This window comes from Yarrowia lipolytica, chromosome 1D (genome assembly GCF_001761485.1).
Source record: "Yarrowia lipolytica chromosome 1D, complete sequence".
Taxonomy (NCBI): Eukaryota; Fungi; Ascomycota; class Dipodascomycetes; order Dipodascales; genus Yarrowia; species Yarrowia lipolytica.
This window is the reverse complement of record NC_090773.1, coordinates 1051368-1065324: the sequence shown is the minus strand read 5'-3', so window position 1 is coordinate 1065324 and position 13957 is coordinate 1051368. Positions and strand designations below refer to the sequence as shown.

General features: G+C 50.5%; 5 protein-coding genes across 5 annotated transcripts; 1 reads left to right on the top strand and 4 right to left on the bottom strand.

Annotated features, from left to right (window-relative positions):
- Nucleotides 1–216: 216 nt before the first annotated feature.
- YALI1_D10623g (uncharacterized protein) lies at nucleotides 217–2991 on the bottom strand (the record flags this gene model as incomplete). Its single annotated transcript, XM_502567.3, has 1 exon — nucleotides 217–2991. One exon carries the CDS (start codon nucleotides 2989–2991, stop codon nucleotides 217–219), a length of 2775 nt encoding a protein of 924 aa, XP_502567.1.
- A 789-nt stretch (nucleotides 2992–3780) lies between these two features.
- YALI1_D10600g (actin) lies at nucleotides 3781–5287 on the bottom strand (the record flags this gene model as incomplete). Its single annotated transcript, XM_502566.4, has 2 exons — nucleotides 3781–4901; nucleotides 5281–5287. 2 exons carry the CDS (start codon nucleotides 5285–5287, stop codon nucleotides 3781–3783), a joined length of 1128 nt encoding a protein of 375 aa, XP_502566.2.
- Nucleotides 5288–7307: 2020 nt separating this feature from the next.
- Nucleotides 7308–8786, bottom strand: YALI1_D10565g (uncharacterized protein; the record flags this gene model as incomplete). Its single annotated transcript, XM_502565.3, has 1 exon — nucleotides 7308–8786. One exon carries the CDS (start codon nucleotides 8784–8786, stop codon nucleotides 7308–7310), a length of 1479 nt encoding a protein of 492 aa, XP_502565.3.
- Nucleotides 8787–10201: 1415 nt separating this feature from the next.
- YALI1_D10547g (uncharacterized protein) lies at nucleotides 10202–10590 on the bottom strand (the record flags this gene model as incomplete). The annotated part of the gene is made up of 2 exons (XM_068282653.1): nucleotides 10202–10525; nucleotides 10576–10590. 2 exons carry the CDS (start codon nucleotides 10588–10590, stop codon nucleotides 10202–10204), a joined length of 339 nt encoding a protein of 112 aa, XP_068138754.1.
- A 1135-nt stretch (nucleotides 10591–11725) lies between these two features.
- YALI1_D10535g (ADP/ATP carrier protein) lies at nucleotides 11726–12643 on the top strand (the record flags this gene model as incomplete). Its single annotated transcript, XM_502564.3, has 1 exon — nucleotides 11726–12643. The coding sequence occupies one exon, from the start codon at nucleotides 11726–11728 to the stop codon at nucleotides 12641–12643; it is 918 nt and encodes a 305-aa protein (XP_502564.1).
- Nucleotides 12644–13957: the final 1314 nt, after the last annotated feature.

Here is a 13957-nt window from a genome sequence, read left to right as displayed (position 1 = left end):
GAGTTGAGGAAAGACGATCATAATCTCTGCTATAGTGCCATGTCTCGACTACAGACACAAGTAGTCGTCAAGTACCGGTACAAATACACAACATTCCTGTTATACAATATATATCATTTATTAATGCCAAAGATATATGTCATGATTATCAAACCTCTGGCATTATCTGTAGGTCCGCTCAGAGTCACTACGCAACTCTTACTCTCACTCTTCCTTCTACCTCAACACCAACTTCATCTCCCGAACCATACCTGCCAACCACTGGCTATGTTCGTTCTCAACATCCTGCAGAGTGTGAACCTTTCCATTCGAAACAAACCAGGCATCGTCCTTGCCCTGAAGAGCCAGAACGTTGAGAATGCTGGAGTAGAGCTCGGCCACATACGTCTTCTTCTCAGACATTCCTTGGTCAATACCCTGCTTGACTGTCAGTAGCTGCTCGTACAGAGCACAGGCAGCTCCCTTGAGGTCCTCCCGAGAAACTCTCCAGGCGTACAACAGTTTGTACTTGTTGGGCAAGCTGGACGAGGCCAGAATTGCATCCACCAGAGGATGGTAGGATGTGAAGGGGTAGGTGAGCAGCCTCAGGGGCTGATGCTTGGCCATGTCCAGGATCAGCTCGGCCACATTGTCCTTATGCTTGAGCTCAGCAATGGCAGTGTAGTATGCGACGTCGTAGTTTCGGGCAGCCAAGGCGTATCGGAACTTGTTGATGAGACAGGCTGTGTCTGGGTTTGTTACTCTGGATGCAAAAATGACGGCGAGCTCGTTGAATCCAAGACCCGCAATCACCTTGCTCGTGTACTCGTAGTATGAGTCTTGTCCTCGAGCTGGCAGACCAAAGTGGCTCAGTGTATCGTCGGAGGGGAACTCTCCCTCAAAGAAACATCGCTTGGCCTTTCGGGACTCACCCATACGGAGCAGAATCAGACCCTTAACAAACCGAGAAGGTCGGTCAGTGTTGAGGAACCGTGTGAGCTTGGCTGCTCGATCAGCAGGTAGTCGAGCCAGCACCTCGAAAAACCTGGTCTCCGAAAAGTTGTCCAGAGTGCCGTATCGCTCGCCCTGTTGAAATGCACACTCTCGGGCAATTGTGAATGTTCTAAAGTGGTTCATGAACCGCACAAACACGCGAACGACTCTGTTCTTGTCCAGACCGGTTTCATCTCCGTCTCGGTTGTAAATGAGCAAAAGAGAGACCAAAGCATCAAGACACATAACATAGGCTGTATCAATGGAGCCTCTAGACGTATCCATTACGGCAGCCAGGTCGTCAAAGGTATCGAGAAGGTTGTATACGCCGTTGAACGAGTCAAACAGCTTCTTGTACGCCAGTTTGGGCACCTCCTTGATGAGCACGTTCATCATGTCGGCCATTCGGTTGCCCTGAGAGTAGTGGGGCAGAGCCAGGATGTCCTCCTCCATGAACGATACAATATTTCGTCGAGCTCGGTTTGTCAGCTGTTGAGTGAACCGATCAATAGTGAACATGAGCTTGGACAAGTTGGAGCCATCAATGTTTCTCTCATCGTACAGCTTTTCTAGTTCAGTGGAAGGTCGGATGGTAGACACACCGGTTCCAGTTAGAATATAGATCTGGGCACCAGAAAGACTGCTTCCGATGCATGCACTAGCCTGTCTGCTGAGCTCCTGGCAGATACCTTCAAACTTGCTCCAAGCCTCAACCTGGTCCTTGGCGTAGCCAGTGTAGTCGGGACCGCTGTGGTTAGTGTAGAGTCTGAGCTGTGACGAGATGGCTTCACTGATGGTGTTTCCTCCTCCTCCATGTCGAGAGAAGATGGAAAGAGCAGCCTTGAGAAGGGGCACGCTGTAAAGAGAGACGGCACGCTCGTAGTCGTGGACTGTGAGTGGTGGGAGCATTCGAAGAGGTGTTCCACACTCAGACCACTGGATGTCTCCATTTCTGTTTACTGTAGCCTTCTTGACAACGTGGGACACACCAGACATCCACACGGTGGAGACCTCGAACTGACCCTCGTTTTGACGGAACGCCATGTCCTTTAGCGACCATAGTCCAATGTCTGGGATCTTGGACGAGAAGACCTGGACGAAGTTTTGATCCCAGAAGTAGATGGTTTCTCCACAAAAGGTGATGAAGAACTCGCCCGACGCACACACTCGAGTGACAGGCTCAGTGTCGAGTTTGCTCTTGTCGCTGTCAAACTTGATTTCTGTGCCGGTGAGAGTATTCAGATCCCACTTTTTGAGAGTCTGGTTGACAGACACGGTCAACAGGTGGTTCTCAAAGTTTGTCATAGAGATAATAGCGTGGATGCTGAGATGCGGCATGGACGCAATCTTGTCCTTGCTGAAGAACCGGTCCTTGAGGCTCGTGAGATACGAGGGGTCGGAAAATAACGATGTCAGAAACAGGCCGTTCTTCTCTTGTCGTTCCAATTTCATGAGTCCTCCGTCGCATAAAGATAGCACAAGTTCGTTGGACTGGCCCTTGAGCGACTTGAGAAGAAGCGGCTTTCGGCTTCGAATGCCGTAGTCCTCCTGCTGCTGAAAGAACCGTGAGGTGTCGTAATGCTCGGTGTTGTCCTCATTGAACAGAGCAAATGGCAGCTTCACGCTGTACAGCAGAAAGCTGTTTGAAATGGAATCAATGTAAAGAACCCCATCCTTTTCAGTCACACACGTGCAATGGTTCTGTAGTCCCTCGGGAAAATAGATACGCACACTCTTGCGATCGTGATTCACTCCAGTCACCTCCATGATGTGCGACTCGTCGAAGAAGCGCACAGAAAACTCGCCATTGGTCGAGCTCTGGAACATCTGCCCTTCCTTGGACACGTAGCGTCGCAGAAACACCTCCTCGGCATCGTCAGATTCCAGTTTTCGCTTTCTTTCGTCCACCACCTTTTTCGTGATCAATTTCGAGCCATCAATCTCCACGTTGGGAAACAAGTATTCCACTTGTTGATGGGTGCCGCCGACGGGCTCCTCTCGAAACGTTTTCGCCACCATGTCGTTTGGTAGTTGTGCGGATGGAAGAGATTTCGAAGCACGTTGTTTGATACTCCAATATTTTGACTACTTGTATTTTTGTTTGCATGCATACTCCGAACTTAACTTGTCGAAAACATGGCGACAGGCACCGCAAGATACAGCATGTACATCCTTCTACTTGTAGCTCGGTGAAGATGAATATGTAAATACTAAATATGGATATATAGATAGGAGGGATGTATATACTCATCATTGAGCAGTTATTAAGTCATTACCTGCTATATCGCCGCATATCCCAGGTTACCACCCAGAGTTGTCATCATCTTAACCCTGCTTTCCCTAAACTGTAGGTGCTGAGATATCAGCCTCAACTGAACACAACTGAATGCGTCTGCTTGAATCAGCCTCTGAAAGACGACTGCGCATTTAAAAACAATAGAACTACTGCACGTCGCACCTCAGAAGGTAACACTCTCTTCGTGGTCACTAAGCATACTGCCCAAGTGTTGTTGTCCCAAAGTATGCCACACCCACACACACCTCTGGGCACAGCTGACTTCCAGGATATTATTACTTCTGTTCATACCATCTCCGTTCATGAAGTGTTACAAAACAGTTACTTATACGAGTAATAGGAGCTCATGCAATAAAACACGACTACACCCTTCAATGAATGGAGTACACAGCTATGACACTGGGGTTACACTTCTCAAACTACACTCACCTTGACTTCGATTCATACAATCGTTCTTTAAATTACATACAGCAGAAAACGAGCAAAGGCTTGCACAACAGCAATCACCACACTTAGTAACACTTTCGGTGGACAATGGTGGGTCCGGCCTCGTCGTACTCCTGCTTGGAGATCCACATCTGCTGGAAAGTACCAAGAGAAGCAAGAATGGAACCACCAATCCAGACGGAGTACTTTCGCTCGAGGGGAGCGGTGATCTTGACCTTGATGGAGGTGGGGGCAAGAGCGGAGATCTCCTTGTGCATTCGCTCGGCAATACCGGGGTACATGGTGGTACCTCCGGACATGACAATGTTTCCGTAGAGATCCTTTCGGACATCAACATCACACTTCATGATAGAGTTGAAAGTAGTCTCGTGGATACCAGCAGCCTCAAGACCCAGCATGGAGGGGTGGAAGAGGGCCTCGGGAGCTCGGAATCGCTCGTTACCGATGGTGATGACTCGGCCATCGGGAAGCTCGTAGGACTTCTCGAGAGAAGAGGACTGGGAGGCAGTCTGGAGCTCCTGCTCAAAGTCGAGAGCAACGTAACAGAGCTTCTCCTTGATGTCTCGGACGATTTCTCGCTCGGCGGAGTTGGTGAAAGAGTAACCTCGCTCGGAGAGAATCTTCATGAGGTAGTCGGTAAGATCTCGGCCAGCCATATCGAGTCGCATGATGGCGTGGGGGAGAGAGAAACCAGAGTAGATGGGCACAACGTGGGTGACACCATCACCAGAGTCAAGAACGATACCGGTGACTCGACCAGAGGCGTACAGGGAGAGGACGGCCTGGATAGAGACGTAGAAAGCGGGAGCGTTGAAAGTCTCGAAGAAGATCTGGGTCATCTTCTCTCGGTTGGACTTGGGGTTGATGGGGGCCTCGGTGAGCAGGACGGGGTGCTCCTCAGGAGCAACTCGGAGCTCGTTGTAGAAGGTGTGGTGCCAGATCTTCTCCATGTCATCCCAGTTGGTAACAATACCGTGCTCGATGGGGTATCGGAGGGTCAGGATACCTCGCTTGGACTGGGCCTCATCACCAACATAGGAGTCCTTCTGGCCCATGCCGACCATGACACCCTGATGTCGGGGTCGACCGACGATGGAGGGGAAAACAGCTCGGGGAGCGTCATCACCGGCGAAACCGGCCTTGCACATACCGGATCCGTTATCGATAACGAGGGCAACAGTTTCGTCTAGGTTAGTATGGTGTGGTTATTTGATGGATTGATTGATTGCTGATGGATTGCGCTTTTCCGGGGGCTGGTTGGGTCATGCGCGGCAGCATGCGACATTATCAGTGTGGTGACACGTCATCGCAAAGCGCGAAGGTGCCCAACGGCAAGACGGACGCTCTGGGCTCGCAAGCGCTCTCGCAGCTCCATCCGTTCGATGATGGATTGATTCGCTTGCTGGCCCGTGGCTTTGGTCGCCATGTTGGTGGTGATGACTTGTCGCTGGGGAGAAAGCGCCATTTGTGGTTTTGTGTCCAATCCAGGGACCGACTCGCCATCAATCCAGACAATCGATGATGGCAAAGCCCGCTGTGCCATCGATGGCATTGGTAGTACTCACCTTCCATTTTTAATTTGTGTGGTTGTTGGTAGCAAAGAGATTTGTCGATGAAATACCGATGGAGGAGAGGAGAAAAGTAGGAGTTGGCAAACACAAAATTGGGGTGCGCTGGCTCGTCTGGGTTAGGGTTAGTTATGTCGCACTGTCCAGCACACCACACAGCACTCACGGTTGGGAAGTAACGGAGACAAGGCCACATCTCAAAGGTAAAAAAGCACTGCCGAGGAATAGGGGAAGGTGGCTGGTGGAGGGGGTATTAGGACTGGTAAATGAGCCGCTTAACCACTGGTATTTGGTATTCTAGAGGAATTGAAATCGATCCGAAAGTTACAGAGCTCTAGCCCGTCTGGATTGCCCTCTAACAGCACCGTCTTCTCCTGTCTTTGCCAAGCACACTCCCTTCCAATATACTGTTATGTACGAAACTGTGTGTGTGTGTGTGTGTGTGTGTGTGTATTGGCATATACGATTTGACTGACAAAAAAAAGCCTACCTCTATCTCCCCCAAGCTTTTTGGGGTCCTCTCGGTGCTAACCACTGTACCGGAGATTATGTCAATGTTGCGGTATATTTTGAAAGTGGTGGGTTGGTGTGCGGTGAGGGAGAGAGTGGGAGGGGTGAAAGGCGTGGATGGGGTAATTATAGCCTCGGTAATATCTCCGATATCCGACTCTCATCTGCCCTCCTCTAATGGCACCTCCTGAATAATATCGGACCCCGGTAGGCGTATTTTTGCTTACTCGCTGCTTGGTGCGAATCTAAAAATACCGCACTGTGGTTGACCCCTAATTTTTAGTGCAGAGCCATATATGCGACCTAGTGCGGCTTAGCATCCATGTGAGCAGGCGGTGCAGGAGAGATTGACAGCGGGGAGCTATTTGTGGGACAGTGAGTGGCTCCGACTACAAGTATTCTTTGTGCCTCTTTTGCCAGCACAAGTAAATGCCAGCACATTGTGGAATATTGCCGGTTCGCTTCCCCCCCATCTACCAAACAAGGTTGGTCAATGTTTGGGATCGGGTAAAACCCTGGCCCTTGACATGTGATTCGCGCGTTATGGAAAGCAAGCGACGGAGATAAGTTGAGAGAGAACGCTGCGCAAACATCTGGAAAGAGCTCATTCCCCGCCTCTCTGGGCACAGCTCTGTCTGAATAGCCCAAACTCAAGGTTATCGCGGGTGGCTTGTGTCTGTTTACCTCGTGGACGTCCCAAAGTGCTCGTCCCAAAATGCCGCCCCTTTACACCTTATTCGTATCTCGGCGATGCTTAACTCCGGTGAAATTGCCTGCCGCAACCCACATAATCTCTCAGAGCTATATTTGGTCCATGTTCCGGTACGAGTACGAGCAGAAACGGGGTTGTCAGGCCGTGCCCCGCAGTGTACAGCAACCCACATGCAGTACGTGGCGATATCAACTGCACTCTGCACATACTCGTACATTGTATCGTGCCGTAGCGCAACTATCTATCAAGTACACGTACAGTAGCACCAAACCCCGTCTTGTACTTTCCAACGGTTGGACCAAAAAGCGCCCAGTGCCCTCCACTTGTCCATGTCAGACACATTCCGAAACGTCGATATGGTAAGAAGAAGTTTCCTGTATGGTCGCATCCTATACAGTATGTACGTGCTTCCCTCACCGTAAACATCGTGAGTAAACACTTGGAGCCTGTGCACTGTGATAACGATATAAGCACTCAATTGGGCGAAGATATGGAAATGCGCGTGTCAATTGCCACCTAATTACCGGTATATACAAGTATTACAGGGCAATCTCTTTCTATATCTGGGTAAAGCGCTCCTCATGTCTTGCATAACAGCTCTTAACCGGCAGACATACAAGTACCAGTAAATAAACGCCCGCACCTCACATACTCTACAGCTGTACTTTTACGCCATACATACCGTACAATTCATCATACCATTACCTTGAGGGGCACTCATTACCTCCCAGTGACCACATCTCCACTACTTTTTTTTTATCTGCTATAATTATATCTGTTATACATGCTACTATCTAACCCCTTAATGCACAACATCGTCCCAGGTTCGACCCTTGACGCCACTGAGCTCCTCCTCAGACATGACGGCGCCGGTGGTGAAATAGCCAGCCGCAATCTTGGCATCGATCTCGACTCGAGAGTCCGGAGGAATCATCTCGTCGGGAATGGGCACACGCTCGTGGATGGGGATACCCTGCTCCACAATGGCGTCGTGCTTCATGTTGGACATGGACAGCATTCGGTCAATCTTCTGGATACCCAGGAAATGCAAAATGTCGGGCATCAGTGCCTGGAATCGCATATCCTTAACTCCGGCAATGTTCTCCGTTCGCTTAAAGTACGTGGCAGCTGAGTCGCCTCCTCGCTTTCGCGCATTATACACTAGGTACTTCGTCACCTCGCCCAGAGCTCGTCCCTCCTTTCGGAAGTAGATGACCACTCCCGAGCCACCCTTCTGGGCCTCCTTGACTGCTTCGGAAATACCAAAGGTCAAGTAGGGTCGGCAAGTGCAGATATCGGAGCCAAACACGTCGGATCCGTTACACTCATCATGGACTCGGAGAGCCAACTTCTTGGAGGGGTCCGAAACTCGGTCTGGGTCGCCGAAAATGTACACCGTCAGGCCTCCGATGGGAGGTAGGAAGACCTTGATGTCTGGTCGGGTAACCAGCTCGGGGTACATTCCTCCAGTGTCCTCGAACAGGGCACGTCGAAGCTCCCCCTCCGTGATTCCGAATCGCTCGGCGACTCCGGGCAGATACCACACGGGCTCCACGGCCACCTTGGTGACCGCGAGATCTCCGCTCTTATTGAGCACAATTTCGCCATCAACCTCCATGGTTCCGTCTCTGACCTCGTCTCTGATTTCGGCTAGTTGCATCTGCGCACGAGTAACAGCGATGGTGGGCTTGACTACAACTCCTTCCGCGATCGTCTCATGAAAGAGCCAGGGAGCTAGATGACCATAAGGGTCCATAGCCACAATCTTCTTGGGGTCGGACCATTGGGGGTGGGGTCCAAAGGTGTGCAGAGGATAGGCGTTGGTATAGTCTGCTCTGTGTGTAACGGGCAGGTCGTTGGTGGCAACAGCCAGTGCGTGGTAGATACCATACGATCCGTGGTGGGCTCCGATGGCATTTCGCTGCTTGAACGACGATTGATCACGGGCCACAACAATGGGACCTCGCACCTTGGGGTCCTCTGCGCCCCATCTTAGAGGAATGGGCTTGACGCCACTCTGTCCGGGGTAGGTGGTGAGAATGACTCGTCCCTCGTATTTGGGGGGCGACAGAGGCGTGACAAAGGGCTTGTCTGTCTCCATTTCTGTGTCCTCGTCGTCTGCTGGCAACATGGGTGGGGTGAGGGTCTTTGTAGTCTGGGCAGGGGTCTTTGAGGCCGCCTCGAGAGCAGACACCTGTTTGACGAGCTGCTCCATGGCCTTTGCGTCTGTGGGGTTGGCCTGAATGTCCCTGAGGACGTCCATTACTGACTGTACTGACATTGTTAACGTGTTGATGGGTGTGGGACAGTAAGGGAAGAGTGACGTGCTTATATGTGTTTTTGGATTAACGGTTTGGGCGGGGAGCACCCATTTCACGCCTCAAGCTGTTCCTACGTTATCCGGCGGGTGATAATGCACTCTTGATGTAGAGTTTAAGATAAGACTCCAAAAGGGGGCAACGAGAGAGAGACCCTGCCACTGTTTTTGAGGGGTTTTCCAATCCCGCGGTGATACAGGGAGTCTCAAATTGCGCCCAATTTTCCACGCTCCTATTATATATATTTTAATCCCTTTCGGCGACTCTACCACCTGCCCCACCATGTCTACAAGTACTCCTCGTTTGCCCCACCAGAGACTGCTCGGGTCATGTGTGCAGCTCCCAAGTAGCACGTTATCTATCGTACTTGTGTATTATGCAGGCTGGGGCTGAGTTTACCCCAGCTGGGAGATAACGAGGGCGATTATGCGCTTTTAATAGGCTGTTGGTCCAGCCAGGAAACACAACAAGATAGCAAAGAATGAGGTGGTCGGAGGAGCCGGGGGCTGCTACTAGTAGCTGTAAGCAAATTGAAGATGACAACCGGCGCACGTGATGGATCCCACATGATCAAACCAGTTTGTTGCTCTCAAATCTCGAGTGACACATGGCTGTATCATGCCATACTCAGTACGAGAACTACAAGTACGAGTGCACTTCGGGTCGCATTTTTTGCTCTCTAAATACGACTAGTATGTCAACTAATTGAAGAGTAACCTTGTTAGACTACGCGGCTTATTACTTGGTGTGGGCTGTGTGTTTGGATCATCACCCACCCCCGTATGTACCGGCCACTATCGTACTCGTAGCTAACCTTTGCAGAATGAAACTTGAGTGTTTCCCAGAATGAAACCGAAAACCAAACTAGGCCTTCCGTCTTGGAGTTACCCGGCCTTTGACTTTGGGGGCCACCGTGTCGCTTGAAACACCTCATCGAGCTACGTCATCAGCCCACGCGACGTATACAAGTGGAGTTCCACCGCGAAAAAACTGTGGTCGAGCCGTATCTCATAATCTGTGAGAGCGAGCCTTTTGACTCTGAGGACTTCCGGGTAACGCAATCCCCCTACATCCTACATACAGGCACATTCACGCTCGTTCCGTTCACTTATGGATGTTCAGCATATATACAGCACCACAGCCCGCAGTTGTACACACCAACAAAGCCGCGCGCCCTGTGCCCTTGCCCTCGACACACATGCAAAGCTGCATGTTGATGATGGCCATCTTTTTGTTGCTGCAATGTCTGCGTCTTTGTCCGCTCGCTTATTGAGAGATGAATATTCGAAAACGATGGAGAAGTTCGCTAAATACCGGTTGGATCCATTCGCCGTCGACAGTTTTCTTCCCCAACCTTGGGTTCGAAACTAGCTTTTAGCTATCTTGACTTTTGACTCTTGTTATCTCCGCATCTCGGGAAAATTCGGATCAAGGTGTGAATAGTTGGTCTTTTAGGGCTGCCAACGGCTCGCATTATACTCATTGCGCGCGATTGAGGTGGACGAGTACAAGGCCAAGAAAAGCGGTGCGGTTTCAAACCACTTGTACGGTGGCTGCGATAGCATATACCGTAGCTGCTGTACAAGGGTTGGAGGTTTGAGGTTTGTATATGGTGCTGTTCAGACAGACGAAAACACGCAGAGTCGACGAGCACACGGGAACAGGCTGACCCACCGTTCGGTCTCCCTAAGTCCGTATATTCCTTGACCCCGGTAAACGCGAATCCTTTCCTTTCCACGTGATGTTACCGACGTGGTGGAAACTCATTGGTGGAGCTAAAGGCCAAGTTGCATGTTTAACATCCAGAGCCTAACACTATTGGCGATACAACTAAACGGTGTACACTCTGCTGAGGGATATTGCTGAGGTAAAAGTGGGACCTGGGTCGCGTTCTTTTGGTATTTGGAATATATAGGGGGTTCCGAAGTTTAGCAACGCGTCAAACCAGTCCATTTCAGGCCCCGTCCATCCATATCAGCCTGTCCATACTCCGGCATGTATCTCCAAGTCGGTCCAATTAATGCATTCCCATAACCCATGTGAGTTTATCAACCAGTCTAAGGTACACGACATGTTATGTACCTACCAAACAAGCAACAAGGGGGGACAGGTGCCATGACAAGGCCTTACGTCTGGCTGTGGGGCATTGCGCATAAAGGTGCTCTTCTGTTGGGTCTCCAACGTGCGTGGTTCCCTCTAATTGCAACAATCGCGTAGTAAGCCCATTGCCTCTTGGTGTATTATACTACCACTCCCCGACACTTATTCCCAGGTTAAAATCACTTTGTCTGCATGTCTCATATTTGCGTTTGCGTTTCGTATTGGTAGAAAAATTTTCACCTTGGAGGGAAAGAGTGTTCATGTGGGCACGCGATTTGATAGCGGTCCGAAATGGCGGCTGGTGTAGCAACCGGGAGATGGCTCGCCAAGTCGAGACGCGGACCGGTGTGCGGTGGGCCCGCATGTACAAATATTAGCCACTTGGACTCGCTTAAGCGCATAATCGCGTCGTCCACATCATGCACCTCATCGAGTTATGACCTCGGTTGACACCTGAAATTTAATGAAAAACGCAAAAGGACCCCAAAAGTCAACCAGAAAGGGGTCCCTTGTGTCCGAAGAGATTTTTGGACGTGTTTTAGACCGCTGATTCTGCAGACCATACCTGGAAATGACAGGGAAAAATCCGGGCTACAATGTCCAAAAAGTCCGAGAGCCATTCGAGTCCCCTGTCACCCTATCATCTTCCCGTCGACAGAGCGCGACGCCAGGCAAATCGCTCATTCGACCAACTCAATTGAAGTCTAGCTTTGGGCTTCACCTTTGCGTTTCCCGGAGTACTTAGGGAAGCTGGACCCCCCTTTCTGTTTCTTCTTTCCCTCGTGCCATTCACATATCCACAATGTCCGACAAGTCCAACTTCCTCGTCGACTTCCTTATGGGCGGTGTTTCCGCCGCCGTCTCTAAGACTGCTGCCGCTCCCATTGAGCGAGTCAAGCTCCTGATCCAGAACCAGGAGGAGATGATCAAGCAGGGTCGACTTTCCCGACCTTACAAGGGTATCATCGACTGTTTCAAGCGAACCGCCGCCGATGAGGGTATCGCCTCTTTCTGGCGAGGTAACACCGCTAACGTCATCCGATACTTCCCTACCCAGGCTCTTAACTTCGCCTTCAAGGACAAGTTCAAGAAGATGTTCGGTTTCAAGAAGTCTGAGGGCTACTGGTGGTGGATGGCCGGTAACCTTGCCTCCGGTGGTCTTGCCGGTGCCACCTCTCTCGCCTTTGTCTACTCTCTCGATTACGCCCGAACCCGACTTGCCAACGATGCCAAGTCTGTTGCTAAGGACGGAAAGGCTGCTGGTGAGCGACAGTACAACGGTCTGATCGATGTCTACCGAAAGACCATTGCCTCCGACGGTATTGCCGGTCTCTACCGAGGTTTCGGTGTCTCCGTTGTCGGTATCATTGTCTACCGAGGTCTGTACTTTGGTCTCTACGACTCTCTTAAGCCCGTTGTCCTTGTTGGCCCTCTTGAGGGTAACTTCCTTGCCTCTTTCCTGCTTGGATGGACCGTCACCACTGGTGCTTCCACCGCCTCTTACCCCCTGGATACCGTCCGACGACGAATGATGATGACCTCCGGAACCGGTGTTAAGTACTCTTCCTCTATGGCTTGCATGGCTTCCATCATCAAGAACGAGGGTGTTGGTGCTCTCTTCAAGGGTTGCGGTGCCAACATTCTCCGAGGTGTTGCCGGTGCTCTTGTCATCTCCATGTACGACCAGATGCAGATGATCATGTTCGGCAAGAAGTTCTAAGTCTAGTGCTTAGAAAATGTACATTGTGTGAACTAATAAAATATCAACCAAACCAGATATTGTAGATGTGGAACTTATCGTAAGTTGTACAACGTACGAGACTACTCGTTGCGTCTGCTGTATTTCAGATCCGGGACTTGCCGGTGATCTACAGCCTCGACAACAAGCTCAACGTGAAAAGAACTAGTGTCCGGCTAGTGGGCCAATTGGCCCAGATATAACCACTTTGATGAGCCCCGATAAGTCCGCCGTCCCAACAGTTGAAATATAGACTAAATTGTCCCGACAGTGCACTTTTTCTTGACTGGCCCACACGGTTCTCCACCACCAACTTTTCACCCACAAAAACCCCGACTAACTCCGGTAGATCCGATTGGCCCAGCTGGCAAACTCTGTGCTGCCGGTGTCTCACTCTGGACAACCTTGATCTCCTCAGACCTTGCAAACAAGTGGCTCGCAATTTGGCGGTGGAGATGATGACTGCAGGAGGACAATGCACAACCATGTGGTACAGGGTGCGTGGGAAAGGCAGATAAATGAGTGGATGACGGCCCGGAACTCTTGACAGGCGTTGCACTGGCTGCCACGACGTGAATATATAGGCTTTATGATTTCACCACAATGTAATATTACAGATAGTAGCTTTGGCCTGGAGCTACCTAATTACTCCGTTCCAAGATACAACAGGTGGGCTGCTGATGCACCTTCGGGGATTCTCTTTTTTGTGTCGTATCCAAGTCACGTGTCTATTTATTGATAGATTACAGAGTGGTGATTGGTTCTACGACCCGGGCAGTTCTTTGTATCATCTCCGGAGTGTGTTTTCGCTTGTTCTCAGGCAATACCTGCTCGCCAACTAAAGACTCCACCACGTGCTTAGTTCCTCTAGTTTGACTAGCTGGTGCTCTCCACGGTACTGACTTACCCAACACGGTAGCAATTAGGGGGGGGGAACGTGTCTAAAGAAATGTCTATAGAAATAACCGGGAATACCGGAGATAGCACCACCAAACGGGAATGCCCTCGTGGCCCCATGGCAAGGCTGACAGGGTTGGGGTCAAAGTCAGATTAGTCAGACGTTGAAGCAAGAGTTAGAAGCAAGAGTTAGAAGGGTGAGGTAGAGAGCAATGATGGATGAGTTGGAGGCGGGGATTTGAAACAGTCGTGTGACTACGTGTGACTACTTTGACAGGTTTCAACTCATAAAAGCGGTGTACATAGGTGTAGCAATACTGCACATTTTGTAGTTGTGGTGCAGTTAGCTCCATTGTTGACTCCGAGTAGCCACCACACCATTACAAGTAGGCCATTGAA